Raw genomic sequence first — 22,119 nt, forward strand, 5'->3', positions numbered from 1 at the left:
AAAGAATTAGCACGAGATTTTCAGTGTGCTAGACAGAAAAAATATGCAGCCGAGAATCCTTTATCCAGCAAGTCTGTCATTTAGAATAGAAGGAGAGATAAAGGTCTTCCCAAACAAACAAAAACTGAAGGAATTTGTCACCACTAAACCAGCCCTACAAGAGATCCTAAGGGGGACCCTGTGAGACAAAGTACCAGAGACATCACTACAAGCATAAAACATACAGACATCACAATGACTCTAAACCCATATCTTTCTATAATAACACTGAATGTAAATGGATTAAATGCGCCAACCAAAAGACATAGGGTATCAGAATGGATAAAAAAACAAGACCCATCTATTTGCTGTCTACAAGAGATTCATTTTAGACCTGAGGACACCTTTAGATTGAGAGTGAGGGGATGGAGAACTATTTATCATGCGACTGGAAGCCAAAAGAAAGCTGGAGTAGCCATACTTATATCAGACAAACTAGACTTTAAATTAAAGGCTGTAACAAGAGATGAAGAAGGACATTATATAATAGTGACAGGGTCTATCCATCAGGAAGAGCTAACAATTATAAATGTCTATGCGCCGAATACCGGAGCGCCCAAATATATAAAACAATTACTCATAAACATAAGCAACCTTATTGAGAAGAATGTGGTAATTGCAAGGGACTTTAACACCCCACTTACAGAAATGGATAGATCATCTAGACACATGGTCAATAAAGAAACAAGGGCCCTGAATGAGACATTGGATCAGATGGACTTGACAGATCTATTTAGAACTCTGCATCCCAAAGCAACAGAATATACTTTCTTCTCGAGTGCACATGGAACATTCTCCAAGATAGATCACATACTGGGTCACAAAACAGCCCTTCATAAGTTTACAAGAATTGAAATCATACCATGCATACTTTCAGACCACAATGCTATGAAGCTTGAAATCAACCACAGAAAAAAGTCTGGAAAACCTCCAAAAGCATGGAGGTTAAAGAACACCCTACTAACGAATGAGTGGGTCAACCAGGCAATTAGAGAAGAAATTAAAAAATATATGGAAACAAACGAAAATGAAAATACAACAATCCAAACGCTTTGGGACGCAGCGAAGGCAGTCCTGAGAGGAAAATACATTGCAATCCAGGCCTATCTCAAGAAACAAGAAAAATCCCAAATACAAAATCTAGCAGCACACCTAAAGGAAATAGAAGCAGAACAGCAAAGGCAGCCTAAACCCAGCAGAAGAAGAGAAATAATAAAGATCAGAGCAGAAATAAACAATATAGAATCTAAAAAAACTGTAGAGCAGATCAACGAAACCAAGAGTTGGTTTTTTGAAAAAATAAACAAAATTGACAAACCTCTAGCCAGGCTTCTCAAAAAGAAAAGGGAGATGACCCAAATAGATAAAATCATGAATGAAAATGGAATGATTACAACCAATCCCTCAGAGATACAAACAATTATCAGGGAATACTATGAAAAATTATATGCCAACAAATTGGACAACCTGGAAGAAATGGACAAATTCCTGAACACCCACACTCTTCCAAAACTCAATCAGGAGGAAATAGAAAGCTTGAACAGACCCATCACCAGCGAAGAAATTGAATCGGTTATCAAAAATCTCCCAACAAATAAGAGTCCAGGACCAGATGGCTTCCCAGGGGAGTTCTACCAGACGTTTAAAGCAGAGATAATACCTATCCTTCTCAAGCTATTCCAAGAAATAGAAAGGGAAGGAAAACTTCCAGACTCATTCTATGAAGCCAGTATTACTTTGATTCCCAAACCAGACAGAGACCCAGTAAAAAAAGAGAACTACAGGCCAATATCCCTGATGAATATGGATGCAAAAATTCTCAATAAGATACTAGCAAATCGAATTCAACGGCATATAAAAAGAATTATTCACCATGATCAAGTGGGATTCATTCCTGGGATGCAGGGCTGGTTCAACATTCGCAAATCAATCAACGTGATACATCACATTAACAAAAAAAAAGAGAAAAACCATATGATCCTGTCAATCGATGCAGAAAAGGCCTTTGACAAAATTCAGCACCCTTTCTTAATAAAAACCCTTGAGAAAGTCGGGAGAGAAGGAACATACTTAAAGATCATAAAAGCCATTTATGAAAAGCCCACAGCTAACATCATCCTCAACGGGGAAAAACTGAGAGCTTTTTCCCTGAGATCAGGAACACGACAGGGATGCCCACTCTCACTGCTGTTGTTTAACATAGTGCTGGAAGTTCTAGCATCAGCAATCAGACAACAAAAGGAAATCAAAGGCATCCAAATTGGCAAAGATGAAGTCAAGCTTTCGCTCTTTGCAGATGACATGATATTATACATGGAAAATCCGATAGACTCCACCAAAAGTCTGCTAGAACTGATACATGAATTCAGCAAAGTTGCAGGATACAAAATCAATGTACAGAAATCAGTTGCATTCCTATACACTAACAATGAAGCAACAGAAAGACAAATAAAGAAACTGATCCCATTCACAATTGCACCAAGAAGCATAAAATACCTAGGAATAAATCTAACCAAAGATGTAAAGGATCTGTATGCTGAAAACTCTAGAAAGCTTATGAAGGTAATTGAAGAAGATTTAAAGAAATGGAAAGACATTCCCTGCTCATGGATTGGAAGAATAAATATTGTCAAAATGTCAATACTACCCAAAGCTATCTACACATTCAATGCAATCCCAATCAAAATTGCACCAGCATTCTTCTCGAAACTAGAACAAGCAATCCTAAAATTCATATGGAACCACAAAAGGCCCCGAATAGCCAAAGTAATTTTGAAGAAGAAGACCAAAGCAGGAGGCATCACAATCCCAGACTTTAGCCTCTACTACAAAGCTGTCATCATCAAGACAGCATGGTATTGGCACAAAAACAGACACATAGACCAATGGAATAGAATAGAAACCCCAGAACTAGACCCACAAACGTATGGCCAACTCATCTTTGACAAAGCAGGAAAGAACATCCAATGGAAAAAAGACAGTCTCTTTAACAAATGGTGCTGGGAGAACTGGACAGCAACATGCAGAAGGTTGAAACTAGACCACTTTCTCACACCATTCACAAAAATAAACTCCAAATGGATAAAGGACCTGAATGTGAGACAGGAAACCATCAAAACCTTAGAGGAGAAAGCAGGAAAAGACCTCTCTGACCTCAGCCGTAGCAATCTCTTACTCGACACATCCCCAAAGGCAAGGGAATTAAAAGCAAAAGTGAATTACTGGGACCTTATGAAGATAAAAAGCTTCTGCACAGCAAAGGAAACAACCAACAAAACTAAAAGGCAACCAACGGAATGGGAAAAGATATTTGCAAATGACATATCGGACAAAGGGCTAGTATCCAAAATCTATAAAGAGCTCACCAAACTCCACACCCGAAAAGCAAATAACCCAGTGAAGAAATGGGCAGAAAACATGAATAGACACTTCTCTAAAGAAGACATCCGGATGGCCAACAGGCACATGAAAAGATGTTCAGCATCGCTCCTTATCAGGGAAATACAAATCAAAACCACACTCAGGTATCACCTCACGCCAGTCAGAGTGGCCAAAATGAACAAATCAGGAGACTATAGATGCTGGAGAGGATGTGGAGAAACGGGAACCCTCTTGCACTGTTGGTGGGAATGCAAATTGGTGCAGCCGCTCTGGAAAGCAGTGTGGAGGTTCCTCAGAAAATTAAAAATAGACCTACCCTATGACCCAGCAATAGCACTGCTAGGAATTTATCCAAGGGACACAGGAGTCCTGATGCATAGGGGCACTTGTACCCCAATGTTCATAGCAGCACTCTCAACAATAGCCAAATTATGGAAAGAGCCTAAATGTCCATCAACTGATGAATGGATAAAGAAATTGTGGTTTATATACACAATGGAATACTACGTGGCAATGAGAAAAAATGAAATATGGCCTTTTGTAGCAACGTGGATGGAACTGGAGAGTGTGATGCTAAGTGAAATAAGCCATACAGAGAAAGACAGATACCATATGGTTTCACTCTTATGTGGATCCTGAGAAACTTAACAGGAACCCATGGGGGAGGGGAAGGAAAAAAAAAAAAAAAAAAAAAAGAGGTTAGAGTGGGAGAGAGCCAAAGCATAAGAGACTGTTGAGAACTGAGAACAAACTAAGGGTTGATGGGGGGTGGGAGGGAGGAGAGGGTGGGTGATGGGTATTGAGGAGGGCACCTTTTGGGATGAGCACTGGGTGTTGTATGGAAACCAATTTGACAATAAATTTCATATAAAAAAAAAAAAAAGAAACACAGTGGGGAGCTAAATGGACCCACAGGACTGCCCATGGGAGGGATGCATGTCATGCGCACAGGGAAGAAAGAAAAACAGTACCTTTCACTCCAGGCAGGGGGCCTGCACTTTGAATATGAATACCCATAATATTTAGCTTTGAAAACCATAGGGGCCTAATTTCATAAGGTCTTATTATCATGGGGCTTAACATCTGGAACTTCAAAATCAGCTGCTTGGCTCTAGGAGGGCCAAAGGATGATAAACCAGAGTCCCCACCCTTAAGGAAACAGTATAACAAATAGCAACTCTGAAATACAATATAGAAGTAGTTTTTTTTTTAAGATTTTTATTTTTAAGTAATCTCTACACCCAACGTGGGATTCAAACTCACAACCGCAAGGTCAAGAGTTGCATGCTCTATTGACTGAGCAGGCCAAGCGTCCCTAGAAGCAGCACTTTTTAAAAATGCCTGGGGTACAGGGGATGGAGATGTATTTACTAATATCAGAGCCTGTCCTGGAGGGGCAGGGATCTTTGGGAGACTTCTCTAAGAACAACAGAGCTGGCAGGTGGCATGTCCCTCCTCTGCAGGAACTAGTGCAGCCTGAACACTTTCCACCTAGTGTGCTAACAGTGTGCCTGCCCCTGTGGGCTTTTGCAGATCTGTCCCATCCATTAACAGCTTCAGCAGAAACTCCCCCAGGCAGCTGAAGGTCCACTCCTGAAGCGGACCGGTGAGGACACTGCTGGTACCCACACACTCTGCCCCCACGTTCACCTGTAGACCTGTGCTTCCAGTATTCCCTTCAGCAGAGAACACCCAAAGCAATGTCACAAGCCTGGCAGAGTGCAAGCAGCCCAGAGGGGCTAGTACAACTCCAAAGTGACTCCTAACCCAAGGAGAGGGGAAGATAACCACATGCACCAGACTGATTGGGGCCCCAGTAAGAGGCTGGGGGCAGACATCTGGTCCAAGTACAGCCCCATTCACCAACAAAAGCGTCTCAGGGGACAACACAAGGAAAGCACCTGCAGTTTGGTGCTACCTCAGCTCTAGCAAATACCTGGTCTAAATCAACTCAAGCACATGGCAGCCCCAGAATGGCCCGCTACCACCATAGGAACCAAATGCTGCCCACAACAAACAAAGAACCATTGTAGACAAGTGGACTAAAGGCAAACACAGCTTACCCACAACAGCAAGACACATGGAACACACATAGGAGATACCCCTGAAGCACCAGGTTCTGGTGAACAGGGGACATCACATTGCAAGGCACTGTAGGACATCTTCTTCATAAGGCCACTACTTTCAAGAGCAAAAGACATAGCAGACTTTCCTAACACATAGAAACAGACATGGAGTGTTACACAAAATGAGGAGACAGAGGAATATGTCCCAAATAAAAGAACAGGACAAAATCACAGTGAGGGAGCTAAATATAATGGACATAAATAATAGATATGTCTGATAGAGAATTTAAAGTAATGGTCACAAAAATACTCAATGGACTTGAGAAAAGAGCGGAGGACCTAAGTGAGACCTTCAACAAAGAGACAGAAAACATAAAAAAAGAACAAATCAGAGATGAAGAAACAATAACTAAAACTAAAAATATACTAGATGTAATAAATAGTAGACTAGAGGAAGCAGAGAAACAAACCAGTGACCTGGAGGACAGAGTAATGGAAAGCAATTGAGCCAAATAGGAAAGAGAAAAAAATAATACAAAATGAAAATAGACTTAGGGAACTCAGGAATACCATCAAGCATAATAACATTCACACTATATGGGTCCCAGAAAGAAGAGAGAGAGAGAAGGGGGCAGAAAACTTATCTGAGGAAATAGCAGCTGAAAACTTCCCAAATCTGGAGAAGGAAACAGAAATCTAGATCCAGAAGGCACAGAAAAGCTCCAATAAAAATCAACCAAGGGAGGTCCACACCAGGACATATAGTAATTAAAATGACAAAAAGTAATGATAAAGAGAGAATTTTATTTTTTTTTTAATTTTTTTTTTCAACGTTTATTTATTTTTGGGACAGAGAGAGACAGAGCATGAATGGGGGAGGGGCAGAGAGAGAGGGAGACACAGAATCGGAAACGGGCCCCAGGCTCTGAGCCATCAGCCCAGAGCCCGACGCGGGGCTCGAACTCACGGACTGCGAGATCGTGACCTGGCTGAAGTCGGACGCTTAACCGACTGCGCCACCCAGGCGCCCCAGAGAGAGAATTTTAGAAGTAGCAAGAGAAAAGAAAACAATTATATACAAGGGAAACTTTATAAGGCGATGAGCCAATTATTTTTCACAGAAACTTTGCAGCCCAGAAAGGGATGGTAGGATATATTCAAAGTGCTGAAAGAAGAAATGGGAACCCTCTTGCACTGTTGGTGGGAATGCAAACTGGTGCAGCCGCTCTGGAAAACAGTGTGGAGGTTCCTCAAAAAATTAAAAATAGATATACCCTATGACCCAGCAATAGCACTGCTAGGAATTTACCCAAGGGATACAAGAGTGCTGAGGTATAGGGGCACTTGTACCCCAGTGTTTATAGCAGCCCTCTCAACAATAGCCAAATTATGGAAATAGCCTAAATGTCCATCAACTGACGAATGGATAAAGAAGATGTGGTTTATATATACAATGGGATACTACTTGGCAATGAGAAAGAATGAAATCTGGCCATTTGTAGCAATGTGGATAGAACTGGAGAGTGTTATGCTAAGTGAAATATGTCAGGCAGAAAAAGACAGATACCATATGTTTTCACTCATATGTGGATCCTGAGAAACTTAACAGAAGACCAGGGGGGAGGGGAAAGGGGGAAGAAAAAAAAAGTTACAGAGAGGGAGATAGGCAAACCATAAGAGACTCTTAAATACAGAAAACAAACTGAGGGTTGATGCGGGTGGGGGAGAGGGGAAAGTGGGTGATGGGCATTGAGGAGGGCACCTGTTGAGATGAGCACTGGGTGTTGTATGGAAACCAATTTGACAATAAATTATTAAAAAAAAAACACAAAACCAATGTACTGAAAGAAAAAGACCTGTAGCCAACAATGCTCTATCTAGCAAGGCTATCATTCAGAATAGAAGGAGAGATAAAAAATTTCCCAAACAAAAGTTAAAGGAATTTATCACTAAACACATTGGGCTCCATGCTGAACGTGGACTCTGCTTAAGATTCTCTCTCTTTGTCTCTTTCTGCCCCTCTCCCCTGCTCATGCTCTCTCAAAAAATTTTTTAAAAAGCAAAAATAAACTATTGGGACAACATCAAAATAAAAAGTTTATGCACAGCAAAGAAAACAATCAACAAAACTACCTACTGAAGGGCAACCTACTGAATGAGAAAAGGTATTTGCAAATGACATATCCAATAAAGTGTTAGTATCCAAAATATATAAAGATCTTATACAACTCAATATCCAAAACAACAAACAATCCAATTTAAAAATGTGCAGAAGACATAAACAGATATTGCTCCAAAAAAGATACACAGTAGACCACCAGACATAGGAGAGAATGTTCAACATCGTTAATCATCAGGAAAATGAAAATCAAAACCACAATGAAATATTACTTCACACCTGTAAGAATGGCAAAAATCAAAAACACAAGAAACACCAAGTTTCTTAGTTAGGATGTAGAGAGACAGGAACTCTCATGCGCTGTTGATGGAAATGCAAACTGGTGCGGCCACTGCGGAAAACAATATGCAGGTTATGGAAGTTACTCAAAATATTAAAAATAGAACTACCATATGACCCAGTTATTCCACTACTGGGTATTTACCAAAAGAATATAAAAACACTAGTTTGAAAAGATATATGTTTCTCTATGTTTATTGCAACATTATTTACAATAACTTAAGATATGGAAGCAGCCCAAGTGTCCATCGATAGATGAATGGATAAAGAAGTGATATATATATACACACAACAGAATATTACTCAGCCTTAAAAAAGAATGAAACCTTGCAATTTGTAATAACATAGGTATAGATAGTATACTGCTAACTGAAATAAGTGAAAGACAAAATATCTTATGATTTCACCCACATGTGGGAAAAAAAAGCCCACACCAACAAAAAGCAGGACAAACCAAGAAACAGACTCAACTATAGAGAACAAACTGATGGTTATAGGTGGAGGGTGGGGATTGGTGAAATAGGGGAAGGGCATTAAGCATAAACTGATCAGGATGAGTGCTGAGTAATGTATCAAATTGTCAAATTACTATATTGTACACCTGAAACTAATATAACACTGTATGTTAACTATGCTGGAATTAAAATTTTTGAAAGAAAAACTTTTAATTTTTATTTATTTATTTTTAAAGTTTATTTTTGAGAGAGAGAAAGTGTGAATGGGGGGAGGGTGGAGAGAGAGAGGGAGAGAAAGAGAATCCCAAGCAAGCTCCACACTGTCAGCAGAGAGCCCGATGCAGGGCTCGAATCCATGAACCTTAAGATCATGACCTGAGCCGAAGTCAGATGCTTAACCGACTGATCCACCCAGGCACCCCAAAAGAAAACTTTTTTAAAAAAGAAAAGCTTAGGGGCGCCTGGGTGGCGCAGTCGGTTGAGCGTCCGACTTCAGCCAGGTCACGATCTCGCGGTCCGTGAGTTCGAGCCCCGCGTCAGGCTCTGGGCTGATGGCTCGGAGCCTGGAGCCTGTTTCCGATTCTGTGTCTCCCTCTCTCTCTGCCCCTCCCCCGTTCATGCTCTGTCTCTCTCTGTCCCAAAAAAATAAATAAACGTTGAAAAAAAAAAATTAAAAAAAAATAAAAAAAAAAATAAAAAAAAAAGAAAAGCTTACTAGAACAACTTTAAAAATAAAGGAGGTGAGTCTGGGTGGCTCAACTGGTTAAGCACCTCTCTTGGGTTTGGCTCAAGTCATGATCTCACAGGTTTTTGTTCAAGCCCTGTGTCAGGCTGGCAGTGCAGAGCCTGCCTGAGATTCTCTCTCTCTGCCCCTCCTTTATGTTCTCTCTCAAAATAAACAAACTTAAAAAAATAAAATATGGGAACTAGAATGCTTTATATTTCTTACTTTTTTATTGGAAGAAATGGTTTTCCTGTGCTAAAACGATGTTTCCAAGCCGCGATCAGATAGGCATGCTCATTTTTGTTCCCAAGCAGACTAAAAACATAGTGGGACATCCTATCAGAGCCACTGCCCATCACCAGTTTCCCCTTACCATGAACATTAGGATCCTACCACCAAGCTCACAAACTATAACAGGACACCTGGGGAGGCATAACTTATTTAATTATACTTATTTATTAGTAAGATGAACTGTTCATTGCTTCCATGTATAGACAGAATCAAAGTCACCTTGGAATTATTTTTGTTCCTCAAAAGGTCAGTTGAGTGACCTCTCAGTTAAGAAAACACGGTTTCTCCCTTTTTTTTTTTATACTCCTTGGTTTGGGGAGGATCAATTTTCTTTATAAGAAAGAAGAACTCAAACTTTTCTCCCTGAGATTTTAATTTAGGATGGAAACGACTGACCTTGAATTAGGTCTTAGGGCCAAAAGGAATTCAAATACTACAAAAGGGAACCTGCCTTGAAGGCAGAGACTGAGCTGGTACTTAGGCATCATAAGGGCCTAAAAGAGTAGGGGCTGCATTCAGACACTAGTCATGCTTTGAGGAGAAACGACTGATCACTACCTAAAGACTTAAAAGCTATATTTTGGGGAGTATGTGGCTGGCTCACTCAGAGGAACATGTGACTCTTGATCTTGGGGTCATGAGTTCGAGCCCCATGTTGGGTGTAGAGATTACTTAAATTTTTGTTTTTAGAGAGAGCACAAGTGGGGGGAGGGGCAGAGAGAGGGGAACAGAGGATCCGAAGAAGGCTCTCCGCTGACAGCAGCAAGCCCAATGTGGGGCTCAAAGCCACAAACCATGAGATCACGACCTGAGCTAAAGTCAGACACTCAACCGACTGAGCCACCAAGGTACCCCATTAAATAACATTTAAAAAAAAGCTCTATGGGGCGCCTGGGTGGCGCAGTCGGTTAAGCGTCCGACTTCAGCCAGGTCACGATCTCGCCGTCCGTGAGTTCGAGCCCCGCGTCGGGCTCTGGGCTGATGGCTCAGAGTCTGGAGCCTGTTTCTGCTTCTGTGTCTCCCTCTCTCTCTGCCCCTCCCCCGTTCATGCTCTGTCTCTCTCTGTCCCAAAAATAAATAAACGTTGAAAAAAAAAAAATTTAAAAAAAAGCTCTATTTTTGGATCCTAGTGTAGGAAACCCTACAGTAGTAGAAGGATCCAGATGAGTAACTGACTAAGAAATGATACCAAATAGCACCAACAAAATGTCAGAGCTCCAGTAGACTATAAGGTTTCTCTCTCCACCTAGAAACTGGAAGTAAGACTTCACCTTCCTGAGCATTTTGGGGCAGTTCAAGTCAGGGAAGGGAATGATATGCTGGACTTCCTGAAGCAATGAATAGAAAAGTACACATGTGACTGTATTATTACCCCCATATACTTTAATACCAGAAATGATGGAGTCAAGTTTGACCACATTTAGATATTAACTTAGCTATTTTGTTTATTTTCTACCTCATCCTATGAAGGATTTAAGACTGAATTATGAAGAATTTAAGCCTCCTCCTCTCTGTACTTGGTACTTTCAGTCCTACTGAGAGGTCCAGTGGACCCATGATGACCTTCCTTTAATCTTTTGCAATGATCTATACATCACCGGCATGTCAAGGCCCTTAACTAGTCTTACTTGGCTTAGTTCATTTCTCTATTAAAGAAGCAATCCTAAGCTTTACCAGATTCAAGGGAAAGAGACACAGGCACATACCTCTTGGCAGAAAGAGGGGCAAAGAAGTCACAGCCATGTATTAAAACTACTATAGTCCAGCCTCTGGCCACACACTGTTTACATTCCCTCCACAATCAAATCCGTTTATACTCTCCCAAGGTCCTCAGAAGCCTCATCCAATTAAAGAATCAGGCTCAGGGTCTGGATCTCATCACCTAAGTAAGGCCCAGGTGTGGATGATGTTCTTCAGAGCTGGTGGTTCCCCTAAGCACAATCTTTAGCTAGATCACTGAATTCATTAGGTACATTTCTTGCCTCCCACATTACCATCTGCAGCAGCAGGAGCAGCAATGCTGCCAAACTTTCAACACTATGTCACAAGGTGCCCTTCTCTCCTGTTTCTAATTGCATTTTTCTCACTTTCCTTCGAACTCTGACAGTTTCCTCAAAATCCATTGGGTTTCTGAACATGCCCTGGTTTGAAAACCAATGCCCATGTTTTAGGTTTTGTTAAGTAGCATCCCTCTTCCAGGTACAAAATTTTGTTCTGCTTATCTGTTTTTACACCCCTAAACCCACTAGCTTAATACAACCATTTTATTCTGCTCATGATTTCAGCAGTTAGAAATCTGGGGAAGGCTCAGCTGGGGCTCTTGAGATCTTTCATGCAGTCACATGTTGCCGGGGGCTTCAATCATCTGAAAACCTTATGAAGCTGATGGCAAACACTATTTCTGGGAGCTCAGCTGAGCCTGCTGATCAAGTTCCCTACACAGGGCTTCTCCACGTGGTTTAGGCCTCTCACAGCATGGCGAGAGTTCTCGGCTTGTTTACATTATTTTACTTTCTTGTTAATTTCCTAGCATCTCAACTAACAGGGATAATTATCCCTAAGACGGAAAAACAAAAACAAACACAAACTTTGGACCCTAACTTCAGGTGCATCCCACGTAAACACAAAGAACTAACACACTTAACTGGAAATACATTTGAAAAGAAAAGAAATATGACAAATTCCATGATTTGGATCATATGTGGAATTTAAAAAAACAAACAGGAAAAATAAAAAGACAAACCAAAAAAAACAAAAACAAAAAAACCCAAAAAACCAACAACCAGACTTTTAACTATACACAACTGATGATTATCAGAGGGGAGGTGGGTGGAATAGGGGAAGGGGATTAAAAGTACACTTCCCTTGATAAGCACTAAGTAATGTATAGAATTGAATCACTGTATTGTACACCTGAAACTAGTATTTTAACTATACTAGAATTAATTTTTTTAAAGAGGAAGTAAAAGAAAAAGAAAAATTTATTAAATGTTAAAATTCTGCTATTATTGCGTAATGTTAGCACAAGGATAACAAAGGACAATTTGCATAATAAATATTCCAATTCTTTTTTCTAGCTAGTACAATAATTGAATAGCAACCATCAGTGAAGTGGGACAAAAGAGAGCTATTATCATAAACATTAGTTTGATCTTTCAAGGAGATGTGATTACCTTCTATCCAGACTCCACTTCTGCTTTTCATTAGCAGAATGTCAAGTGCCTTTGTTGCATCCAAGTGTTACCTAGCTGGCCATATTCCACATAAAGGGCAAAGAACAGGTTGTTTTTTTGTTTTTTTCCTCAGCTGAATTTGTGAGAAACATGGCTCTTTCATGGTAAAACTTCTTATGAAAAGAAATGGATGGAAGATATGCCTTAGAAGGTCCTGATCTAACAAAACGGCAAAAGATGTCAAACCACTATTAACCTTTAAAATAAAACTGCCAGTTGGTTTACCGGCAAAAACAGGTTTACCTGGGAATAGCAGAGCAAGCTACAACAAAACTGAAGAGGAACACTCCTTTAATAGGGCAAAAAAGGAAGTTGAGAGGGCTATTATAATCAAAAACTCAACTGGAGTAACCTGGGAATTGAAGTATAGTGGCTTTTCATGTGCTGAGTTGTGACTGTCTCTCATTGGCTGGGCTGTTGCTGGGGTGAGACTTTTCTTCCTTCTGCAGGGATAGTAAAGTAGCAGCTAAAGCAGGACTGACCTTGTTGAATCACTGTATTGTAAATCTGAAACTGCTATAACACTGTATGTTAACTATACTGGAATTAAAGTTTAAAAATAAAATAAAAACACTTGTATCTTTTAATTTTTTTTTTTCAACGTTTATTTATTTTTGGGACAGAGAGAGACAGAGCATGAACGGGGGAGGGGCAGAGAGAGAGGGAGACACAGAATCGGAAACAGGCTCCAGGCTCTGAGCCATCAGCCCAGAGCCCGACGCGGGGCTCGAACTCACGGACCGCGAGATCGTGACCTGGCTGAAGTCGGACGCTTAACCGACTGCGCCACCCAGGCGCCCCTCTTTTAAAATAAATAAGTAAAGTCCTACTGACTTGGGGGGTACCTCTCTTCCCATTGGCTGTGCAATCAATGACGAGTGGCAGGCATGAGAGCTCCTCTGTTGGCCTCCCAACTCCATCTTAAACAAGATTTCCTTGGAGCATTCAGTGGCTCAGTCGGTTAAGTGGCCAACTTGGGCTCAGATCATGATCTCAATCGTTCATGAGTTTAAGCCCCACATTTGTGCTGCTAGCTCAGAGCCTAGAGCGTGCTTCAGATTCTGCATCTCCCTCTCTCTGCCCCTCTCCCACTCACACTCTGTCTCTCTCAAAAATAAATCAGTTAAAATTTTTAAAAAAATATTTCCTTTTATTGATTTTCACACTACTTATAACATATTGGTGTGACTGAGATAACATCATCTTTCCTCAGGTGAAGGTATATATTCTTTCATGCCAAAAAATTTTTCACATTCCTGGTAACCTCTGCTAATCGTTTTCTGCCGTTCTTCCTTTAAATCCAATATAAGACATAACTGAAGAGGTAAGTTTATCTTAGACTAGTTAGACTATTTGTGGTTCAGGAATGAGGAAAGTATATAAATACACACACATATATATTCAGTAAATTTTGTGAGTCATTCGTTTTAATCAGTGGCATCAGGATTAATGTGGAAGAATCACTAAATCCAGTATTGAACACAGTTTTTCATTGAGGAACATTTATTCTCCAACTTATTTATATTAATTAAGGTATTTATAAACCAAATCCGGAGATCCTAAAGAAGCAAAATTCTTATTTTGCTCCAGAGGGAATGACGGTGTTCACTCCCATCCCTTTTCACTACTGTGTCAACAAGAGAGTGGCAGTGGCTTTCCCAGTTCTATATAAGGACAGAACACATTTCTCTGTGGATTACAACACACTGGCTCTGAGATATGGAGGAGACTTATTTGTTATGCCAGAAGATCCCCTGATGGAAAGATTCCAGGCAAACTAAGAGATCCTTGTGAAGTTTCTGTGTGCGTTCAAACTTTAATAACCAAAATTATGGGTTGCCATAGAGAGATGATATAATAAATTAATTTAAAAACAATTTCTTAAAATTCAGAACAACTAGAATACACAATGGCAGCAAATGAAATACTGCCTAGCAGTATTATGCACTATTATTTGTATGCCTGGATATCATTTCATTTACTTCTCACAACAGCCCTGCAAAGTAGGTAGTGTTCCTATATTTCACAGATGAGAAAATTGAGGTTAAGAAACCAACCCAAGTCCACCAAATAATGCAAGCAAACCCTAGATCAACTTGGCTCCAACTCCTTTCTCTTATGCAACCAATTTCAATTCTATGACAAAAAGTAAAAACAACCAAAAAAATCAGATCAGAAAAATGTGTCCCAAAGTTAGAGAAGCTAAAATTCTGTTAATTCTGTAAGGAAATTTATGTTGTAATATTCAATTTATAGACTGTGTATTGTGCTATAATGGCTTTAATGTTTTCAAGTTAAAATACTCTGAAGAAATAACCAAGGAATCTTCTGAAGGTCTTAGAAAACATTATTTAATTTTGTGGTTTATTCTCCTTTATTCTTCTCTCCCTACTTTTCTTCCTGCCTTACTTTTTTGAATTCTCCAATTCTGTATAGCTTTTGCATAATATTACTGAGATGATCTTTTGGAAATTAGTTTTAATTGCTATTCTCAAAGTATTTCCCTTATTGGGAGATAAAACTGAAGAACAGGGAAGAGCATTTTCCATTGTTTCCAATGTAGGCACAGCTACTTATGCATTCTATCCACACTAACTCTAGGCCATTCATTATTGGTACTAGAATTAATGAAGTTTTCTGGCCCCTGCTCTAATAATAATATATTAAAGTTTCCTAAGTCAGCATCTAAGGGGCAGGACTTAAGTCTCAAAGGGAAATAGTGATATATTTACATGCAATTGTGAAACTTTTTACAGAAAATATTCACTATCCTCTGCTAGTTTTTTAAAAATGTAAATAATTTGTATATTTATCCTCTTTATTTCACTTTCATAGAAAAATCTTTAACCTAACAGTAAACAACAGAATATCTCTTTCTGGTAGGCAAAGACAATGAGACTTCTTAAACATCAATGAATTATGTGGTAAAATTCTTAATGATTGTTCCTTCTTTTAAATTTGCTTATAAAAAGAAAAGTTTATGTATTATCTCAACTAATCTAGGTCTTAGTACATATTAGTAAACAGCAACATGAACATAATTAGCAGCTTAACAGAATTTCAAAAGTAAAAATGATTAAAAAGAAACCATAAACTTTTTTTTTCCTTCTTTATAATTGTACTTACTTAAGTAATTAGGGTTTGTCTTTGAATAAATTACTTTGTGTTTATTATTCATTGAATCTGCTACCCAATGAGTACTGGTGAGGCACATTCCCTCCAGAAAAGACAAGAATCAATAATAACAAGGCTTTGCGAAGAAAATGATTAATGTTAAAAATGGGACATTGACTTAGTTACTTCATCAGCAAATTTTACATATCTTCTATACCCGTATTTACTCACCCAAAAGTCCTAAAATAATGTAGCCAATAATGCACAGTATGAAGATTATGCAGCACAGAACATCTGTACAACTCCTAAAAACAAAAAGGAATAAAGAATTAAAAGCGATCCAACATGAAATCTTATTTAGTGAACAAATATGGGAAAGGGGAAAAATAATAATTGTGATATGCCATTTTATACCCAGTAATTCTGAAAGGTATATCAGATGTATTTCTGTAATCAAAGACTTCATTAGCAATGGAGTGGTCATAGCTCCATGATTAAAGAAGTTTCCCCAGGATTCTTCACGTTTATTCTCTCTTGCTTCTTTATTTGTAAGATATTTTTAGAGACTGGAATATAACAACATCAACATATAAAACATCTATTTCTCCCTTTCTCCATTATCTTTCTATACACATATTTAAAGCATACTATTTATTAAATAAATGACCGACTACACAAACTTTCTATGGGGTGTAGAGGTGCAACTATACTAACAATAGTGTATCTAACGCATTAAAAAACAAAATGGCTCAAAACTGTACTTTTACCAACTATTCTATAAATTAGATATTGTCAAATTAGGTTTAGAGAAAATCTGGCTTGATAGAGATTCAGTGATTTGCCAAGAATCACAAATCAGGCTAAAATCCAGTAGAGATGCTCAATTCTTTCAACTAAAGTATTTCCTACTTCTAATATTATATCTTGTTCAGCTTATAAGTGGTCTGGAAGGCCAAATGCTTGAAAGTGAAAAACAATACACCTATTCTCTACTTGAAAACTTAATGAAAAATGTATTCGTAAAGAAAAAAGATTAAATTATTTGAGAGGATTAAAAGTTGCACATGAGAATTTTCATAGCAAAAACTTCTGGCTCTTGAGGGCATATGGATATATGCTCTAATATTTTAGCACAGGGAGGTTGAAGTTACACACTATTTTTTGTGATGGTGGTAGTAATAATGACGAATAGGAGTAACAGACACAATAATACCTTACATTGATAAAGCTCTACTATACCTTTACTGCATTCACATACATTGTGAATTTCTTAAGGATACCTTTAGGTTTTTAGGTGAGTTGACTTATTTAAGGTCCATGAGAGAGAGGTAGAGAGAGGGTAAGGTAAACCAAATATCTAGGTCTCCAATGCCTAACCCTTTTAATTTAGTACTTATTCTAATATTATTTCAATTTTCTGTAAAGCCTCAAGTTAGCCATATCTAAAATTTTTTCACATGTTCCTATTACCTCAATAGGAAACAAATCTTTCATAGAGAAAGTTAATCATGCTCAATCCAGAAACAAACTATCATTTGCTTAAATCCAAATACAACCCAGGAATTTTAAATTTCATTTTGTCTAAGAATTATGAGAATAGTAGTAAAAAGGGAAGAAACAGGTGCTCTAGCTTTCTTTCTTTGACAGTCACTGAAAAGCAAAAAACTGCTTGGGGGTGAGGTGAGTATCTGGTTCACATGAATTCCGACATATCCTGTTCAGGATCAGGTTTTCATCCTGTCAGAGGGGTTGTTAAATTGAGAGCAGTTGTTAAATTAGTGTGATGCCTGCAGGTAGGGAACTAAAGGAGGGAAAATTAGAATGCTGGTGTGCCTTAATTAGAAATCTTGGAGTTGTCAAAGCCCTTGTGTTTAATAACTACCAAGAAGAGGGAGAGTGGGTGTGACCAGAAGCATCAGCCAAATTGGCCACCATCTTGTAATTATTTATCTATAATATGTTTATATCTATATACTCACATTATATATAATATGTACTATAATGTTTTTTATAATAAACTAATATTACATAGCATTATAATGTTACATATTTATGATGCTATGTCGCAAGCACAAGGAAGGGTAAACATACTAGAAAGATGAATGTAGGAAACTTACCAATCTGAAAGGACAAGACACAAAGAAGCAGACCCCAAAAGGAAATTTTTTAAGACTAAAACCCATACTCATCAGCTACTGGCACTGATGAACAGGCATTAGTTGGAGTTTTGGCCCAATTTAGGTTTTACACTATGGTTTCTCTCTTTTTTGGTGCCAAGGACAGGCTGCAGCACCACGGACTACTCCAGACCCACACAACCATCCCCCAGCAGTTCCTATCATAGTGGAATAGCATTTCTCAATAATTCACACTTTCAGGTGTTGGGGATTATATTCTGAGACCAGGGAGGATAATGTATTCAAGTCTGCTTTGTTTTTCTGGTACACAGATTTAGAGAAAGAGTGAACCATACCCCCTGGCCAGACTGCTTAATTTTATATTATTTAAACACAAAAGAATGTTGAACAAACTGAAAATTATGAATAGAAAATTCATCTCAAAAAGCAGGAGAGTTTTTCTAGATAAAACATTCCTGTTTCTGAATTTGTTCCTGTAGTGATTTGTTTCCTTTTTTCTGTTTTTGTTTGTTTTTTCATGGTCCAGTCTATTTATTTAAGTTATCTCCTCCTAAAGCAAAGGGATGGAATATCAGTATACTGGTCATCATTCAACACAAGTAAGGAAGTTGAGTTTAAGGTCCCATATACTTTTCTCCTCCCTGTGCAGAGTCATGGTCCAGACCAGTGCTGTGGTCCCCACTGGGTAGTGGTCCAAGTTCTCTTTATTCATCTTCATAGCCAGTCAGAAGTGGATTCACGTGAGTGTTATGAAATAGAGTATAATTACCATCTCCCCATGTAAAGGGCTTGGACCTGATGCAGAGATGGGAGTAGGTGACAAAGAACTCTGCTCTTTTGTGCTCTCATGGTGTGACTTCAGGAAGATGTTCAGCACTATCAATCCCATGCCGGAAAGCACTACAAAGTAGGTGAAGGCATTCCACAGGCGAGCTGAACCCTCATCACTGTGGTTGCCACTCCACCTGGACCCGTTCAACTATGCCCAGGACCCCCCTAGCAGCCCCAAAATCTGGCACCCAGCTGCCTCCGCCATTTTCAACATGAACCTCTCTGTTATTTTAGAAATTTCCTCTTAAAATAGGGGTGTGGGTGTGTGCCCACGTGTGTGTAAAATCAGGAAATTACAATTACCTGCCATTTTTCCCCATTAATGCTTTTCTCCCTTTCCTTACATATACTCCGTCCGGGGCGGGTGGGGGCGGGGAATACTGTTTAGGAAGCTGTTGGGAGCACCTGGGTAGCTCGGGTCACTATCTCACTGTTGATGAGATACAGCCCCTCTTGGAGCTTTGTGCTCACAGTGAAGAGCCTGCTTGGGATTGTCTCTCTCTCTCTCTCTCTCTCTCTCTCTCTCTCTCTCTCTCTCTCAAAATAAATAATAAAGAAACTTAAAAAAATAGAAAACTATTGGAAAATTGAATTTGGACAAAATATCAAATATAACTTGGGCACCATTTTGTGAGGAACATAGCAGAAGCTTAATTCAAATTTTTAGAAGTCGTAGCATCTTATTGTTCATCTCTTTTTATTTCAGGGCATCTGTCATAATCCTAAGTATTCTATAGGAAATGAGTTGTTTTTATTTTTATTTTTTCAAGTTTTAATTTAAATTCCAGTTACTTAATGTACAGTGTAATATTAGTTTCACATGTAGAATTTAGCTGTTCATCACTTACATATAACACCCAATGCTCATCACAAGTGCCCTTATTAATGCCCATCACCCATTTAACCCATCCCTCACAACCACCTCCCCTCCAGTAACTCTGTTTGTTCTCCACAGTTGAGAGTCTGTTTTCTGGTTTGCCTCTCTCTTTTCCCCACTATGTTCATCTGTTTTGTTTCTTAAATTCCACTTATGAGTGAAATCCTAAGTATTTGTCTTTCTCTGCCTTATTTCGCTTAGCATAATACTCTCTAACTCAATCCACATCCATACAAATGGTAATATTTCATTCTTCTTATGGCTGAGTAATTATCCATTGTGTGTGTGCATATACACATATATATACACACACACCATATCTTCTTTATCCATTCACCAGTCATTCGGCATTTGGGCTCTCTCCATAGTTTGACTATTGTTGATGAAGTTACTATAAACATCAGGGTGTATGTATTTCTTCAAATCAGTATTTTTGTATCCTTTGGGTAAACACCCAGTAGTGCAATTGCTGGATCATAAGGGTAGTTCTATTTTTATCTTTTTGACAAACCTCTATACTGTTTTCCAGAGTGGCTGCACCAGTTTGCGTTCCCACCAACAGTGAGAGGGTTTCCCTTACTCCTCATCCTGGCCAACACCTGCTGGTTTCCTATGTTGTTAATTTTAGCCATTCTGACAGGTGTGAGGAGATATTTCTCTGTAGTTTTGATTTGTATTTCTCTGATGATTAGTGATGTCACACATCTTTTCATGTGTCTATTAGCCATCTGTATGTCTTTTTTGGGAAAATGTTTATTTATGTCCTCCCATTTTTTAGCTGGGTTATTTCTTTGGGGAGGGTGTTAAGTTTGGTAAGTTCTTTATAGATTTTGGATATTAATCCTTTATCAGACATGTCCCTTACAAATATCTTCTCCCATTCTAAAGGTTGCCTTTTAGTTTTCTTGATTGTTTCCTTCACTATGCAGAAACTTTTTATCTTAAGTCCAAATAGTTCGTTTTCTATTTCCCTTGCATCCAGTGACATGTATAGTAAGAAGTTGCTGTGGCCAAGGTCAAAGAGGTTGCTGCCAGTGTTCTCCTCTAGGATTTTGATGGTTTCCTGTCTCACATTTAGGTATTTCATCCATTTTGAGTTTATCTTTGTGTATGGTGTAAGAAAGTGGTCCAGTTTCATTCTTCTGCATGCTGTTGTTTAATTCTCCCAGCACCATTTGCTAAAGAGACTTTTTTCCATTGGATATTCTTTCCTGCTTCATCAAAGATTAGTTGACCATATGGTTGTGGGTCCATTTCTGGTTTTTCTATTCTGTTCCATTGATCTATATGTCTGTATTTGTGCCAGTACCATACTGTCTTGATCAATACAACTTTGTAATATAGCTTGAAGTCCAGAATCATGGTATCTCCAGCTTTGTTTTTCTTTTTAGGATTGCTTTGGCTATTTGGGGGTTCTTTTGTGGTTTCATACAAATTTTAAGATTGTTCTACCTCTGAGAAAGATGTTCTTAGTATTTTGATAGGGATTGCATTAAATATGTGGATTGCTTTGGGTAGTGTAGACATTTTAATAACATTTGTTCTTCCAATCCATGAGCATGGAATGTTTCCCCATCTCTTTGTGTCCTCCTCACTTTCTTTCATAAATGTTTTCTAGTTTTCAGAGTACAAATATTTTACCTCTATGGTTAGGTTTATTCCTAGGTATCTTGTGGGTTTGGATGCAATTTGTAAATGGATTCCTTCCTTGATTTCTCTTTCTGCTGCTTCATTATTGGTCTATAGAAATGCAAAAGATTTCAGTGTGTTGATTTTATATCCTGTGACTTCACTAAATTAGTGTATCAGTTCTAGCAATTTTTTTGGAGTCTTTTGGGTTTTCTATATAGAATATCATGTCATCTGCAAATAGTGAAAGTTTGACTTCTTCCTCGCTAATTTGGGTGCCTTTTGTTTCTTTTTGTTGTCTGATTGCTGAGGCTAGGACTTCCAGTACTATGTTAAATAACAGTGGTGAGAGTGGACATCCTGAGGAAAAGCTCTCAGGTTTTCCTCATTAGGGATGATATTAGCTATTGGGTTTTTTACATGTGGCCTTTATGATGAGTTATGTTCCCTCTATCCCTACTTTGTTGAGGGTTTTTATCATGAATAGACGTTGTACTTTGTCAAATACTTTTTCTGCATCTATTGAGAGGATCAAATGGTTCTTATTCTGTCATTAATATTGTGTATCATGTTGATTGATTTGAGAATATTGAACCACACTTGCAACCCAGGAGTAAATCCCACTTGATCGTGGTGAGTGACTCTCTTAATGTACTGTTGGATTCAATTTGCTAGTATCTTGTTGAGAATTTTTCCATCCATGTTCATCAGGGATTTTGGCCTGTAGTTCTTCCTTTTAGTGGGGTCTTTGTCCAGTTTTGGAATAAGGGTATTGCTGGTCTTACAGAATGAGTCTGGAAGTTTTCTTTCCATTTCTGTTGTTGTTGTTTTTTTTTTTTTTTTTTTTAGAACAGTTAGAGAAGAATAGGTATTAATTTTTCTT

General features: G+C 38.6%; 1 protein-coding gene and 1 pseudogene across 8 annotated transcripts in view; both read right to left on the bottom strand.

The window, feature by feature from the left end:
- Nucleotides 1-22,119, bottom strand: part of SLC44A5 (solute carrier family 44 member 5) — a 385,583-nt gene that overhangs the window by 95,408 nt on the left and 268,056 nt on the right. For all 8 annotated transcript variants that reach the window (XM_086717311.1, XM_086717313.1, XM_086717310.1 and 5 more), the window contains one exon: nt 15,993-16,066. In XM_086717311.1, coding sequence (XP_086573437.1) covers nt 15,993-16,066 — 74 coding nt within the window. The remainder of the gene's footprint in view (nt 1-15,992; nt 16,067-22,119) is intronic.
- On the bottom strand, nt 18,244-19,024 carry LOC147578103 (cytochrome c oxidase subunit 6A1, mitochondrial pseudogene; annotated as a pseudogene).

This window comes from Puma concolor, chromosome C1, assembly GCF_028749965.1.
Source record: "Puma concolor isolate L17-30 chromosome C1, mPumCon1.1.hap2, whole genome shotgun sequence".
NCBI lineage: Eukaryota > Metazoa > Chordata > Mammalia > Carnivora > Felidae > Puma > Puma concolor.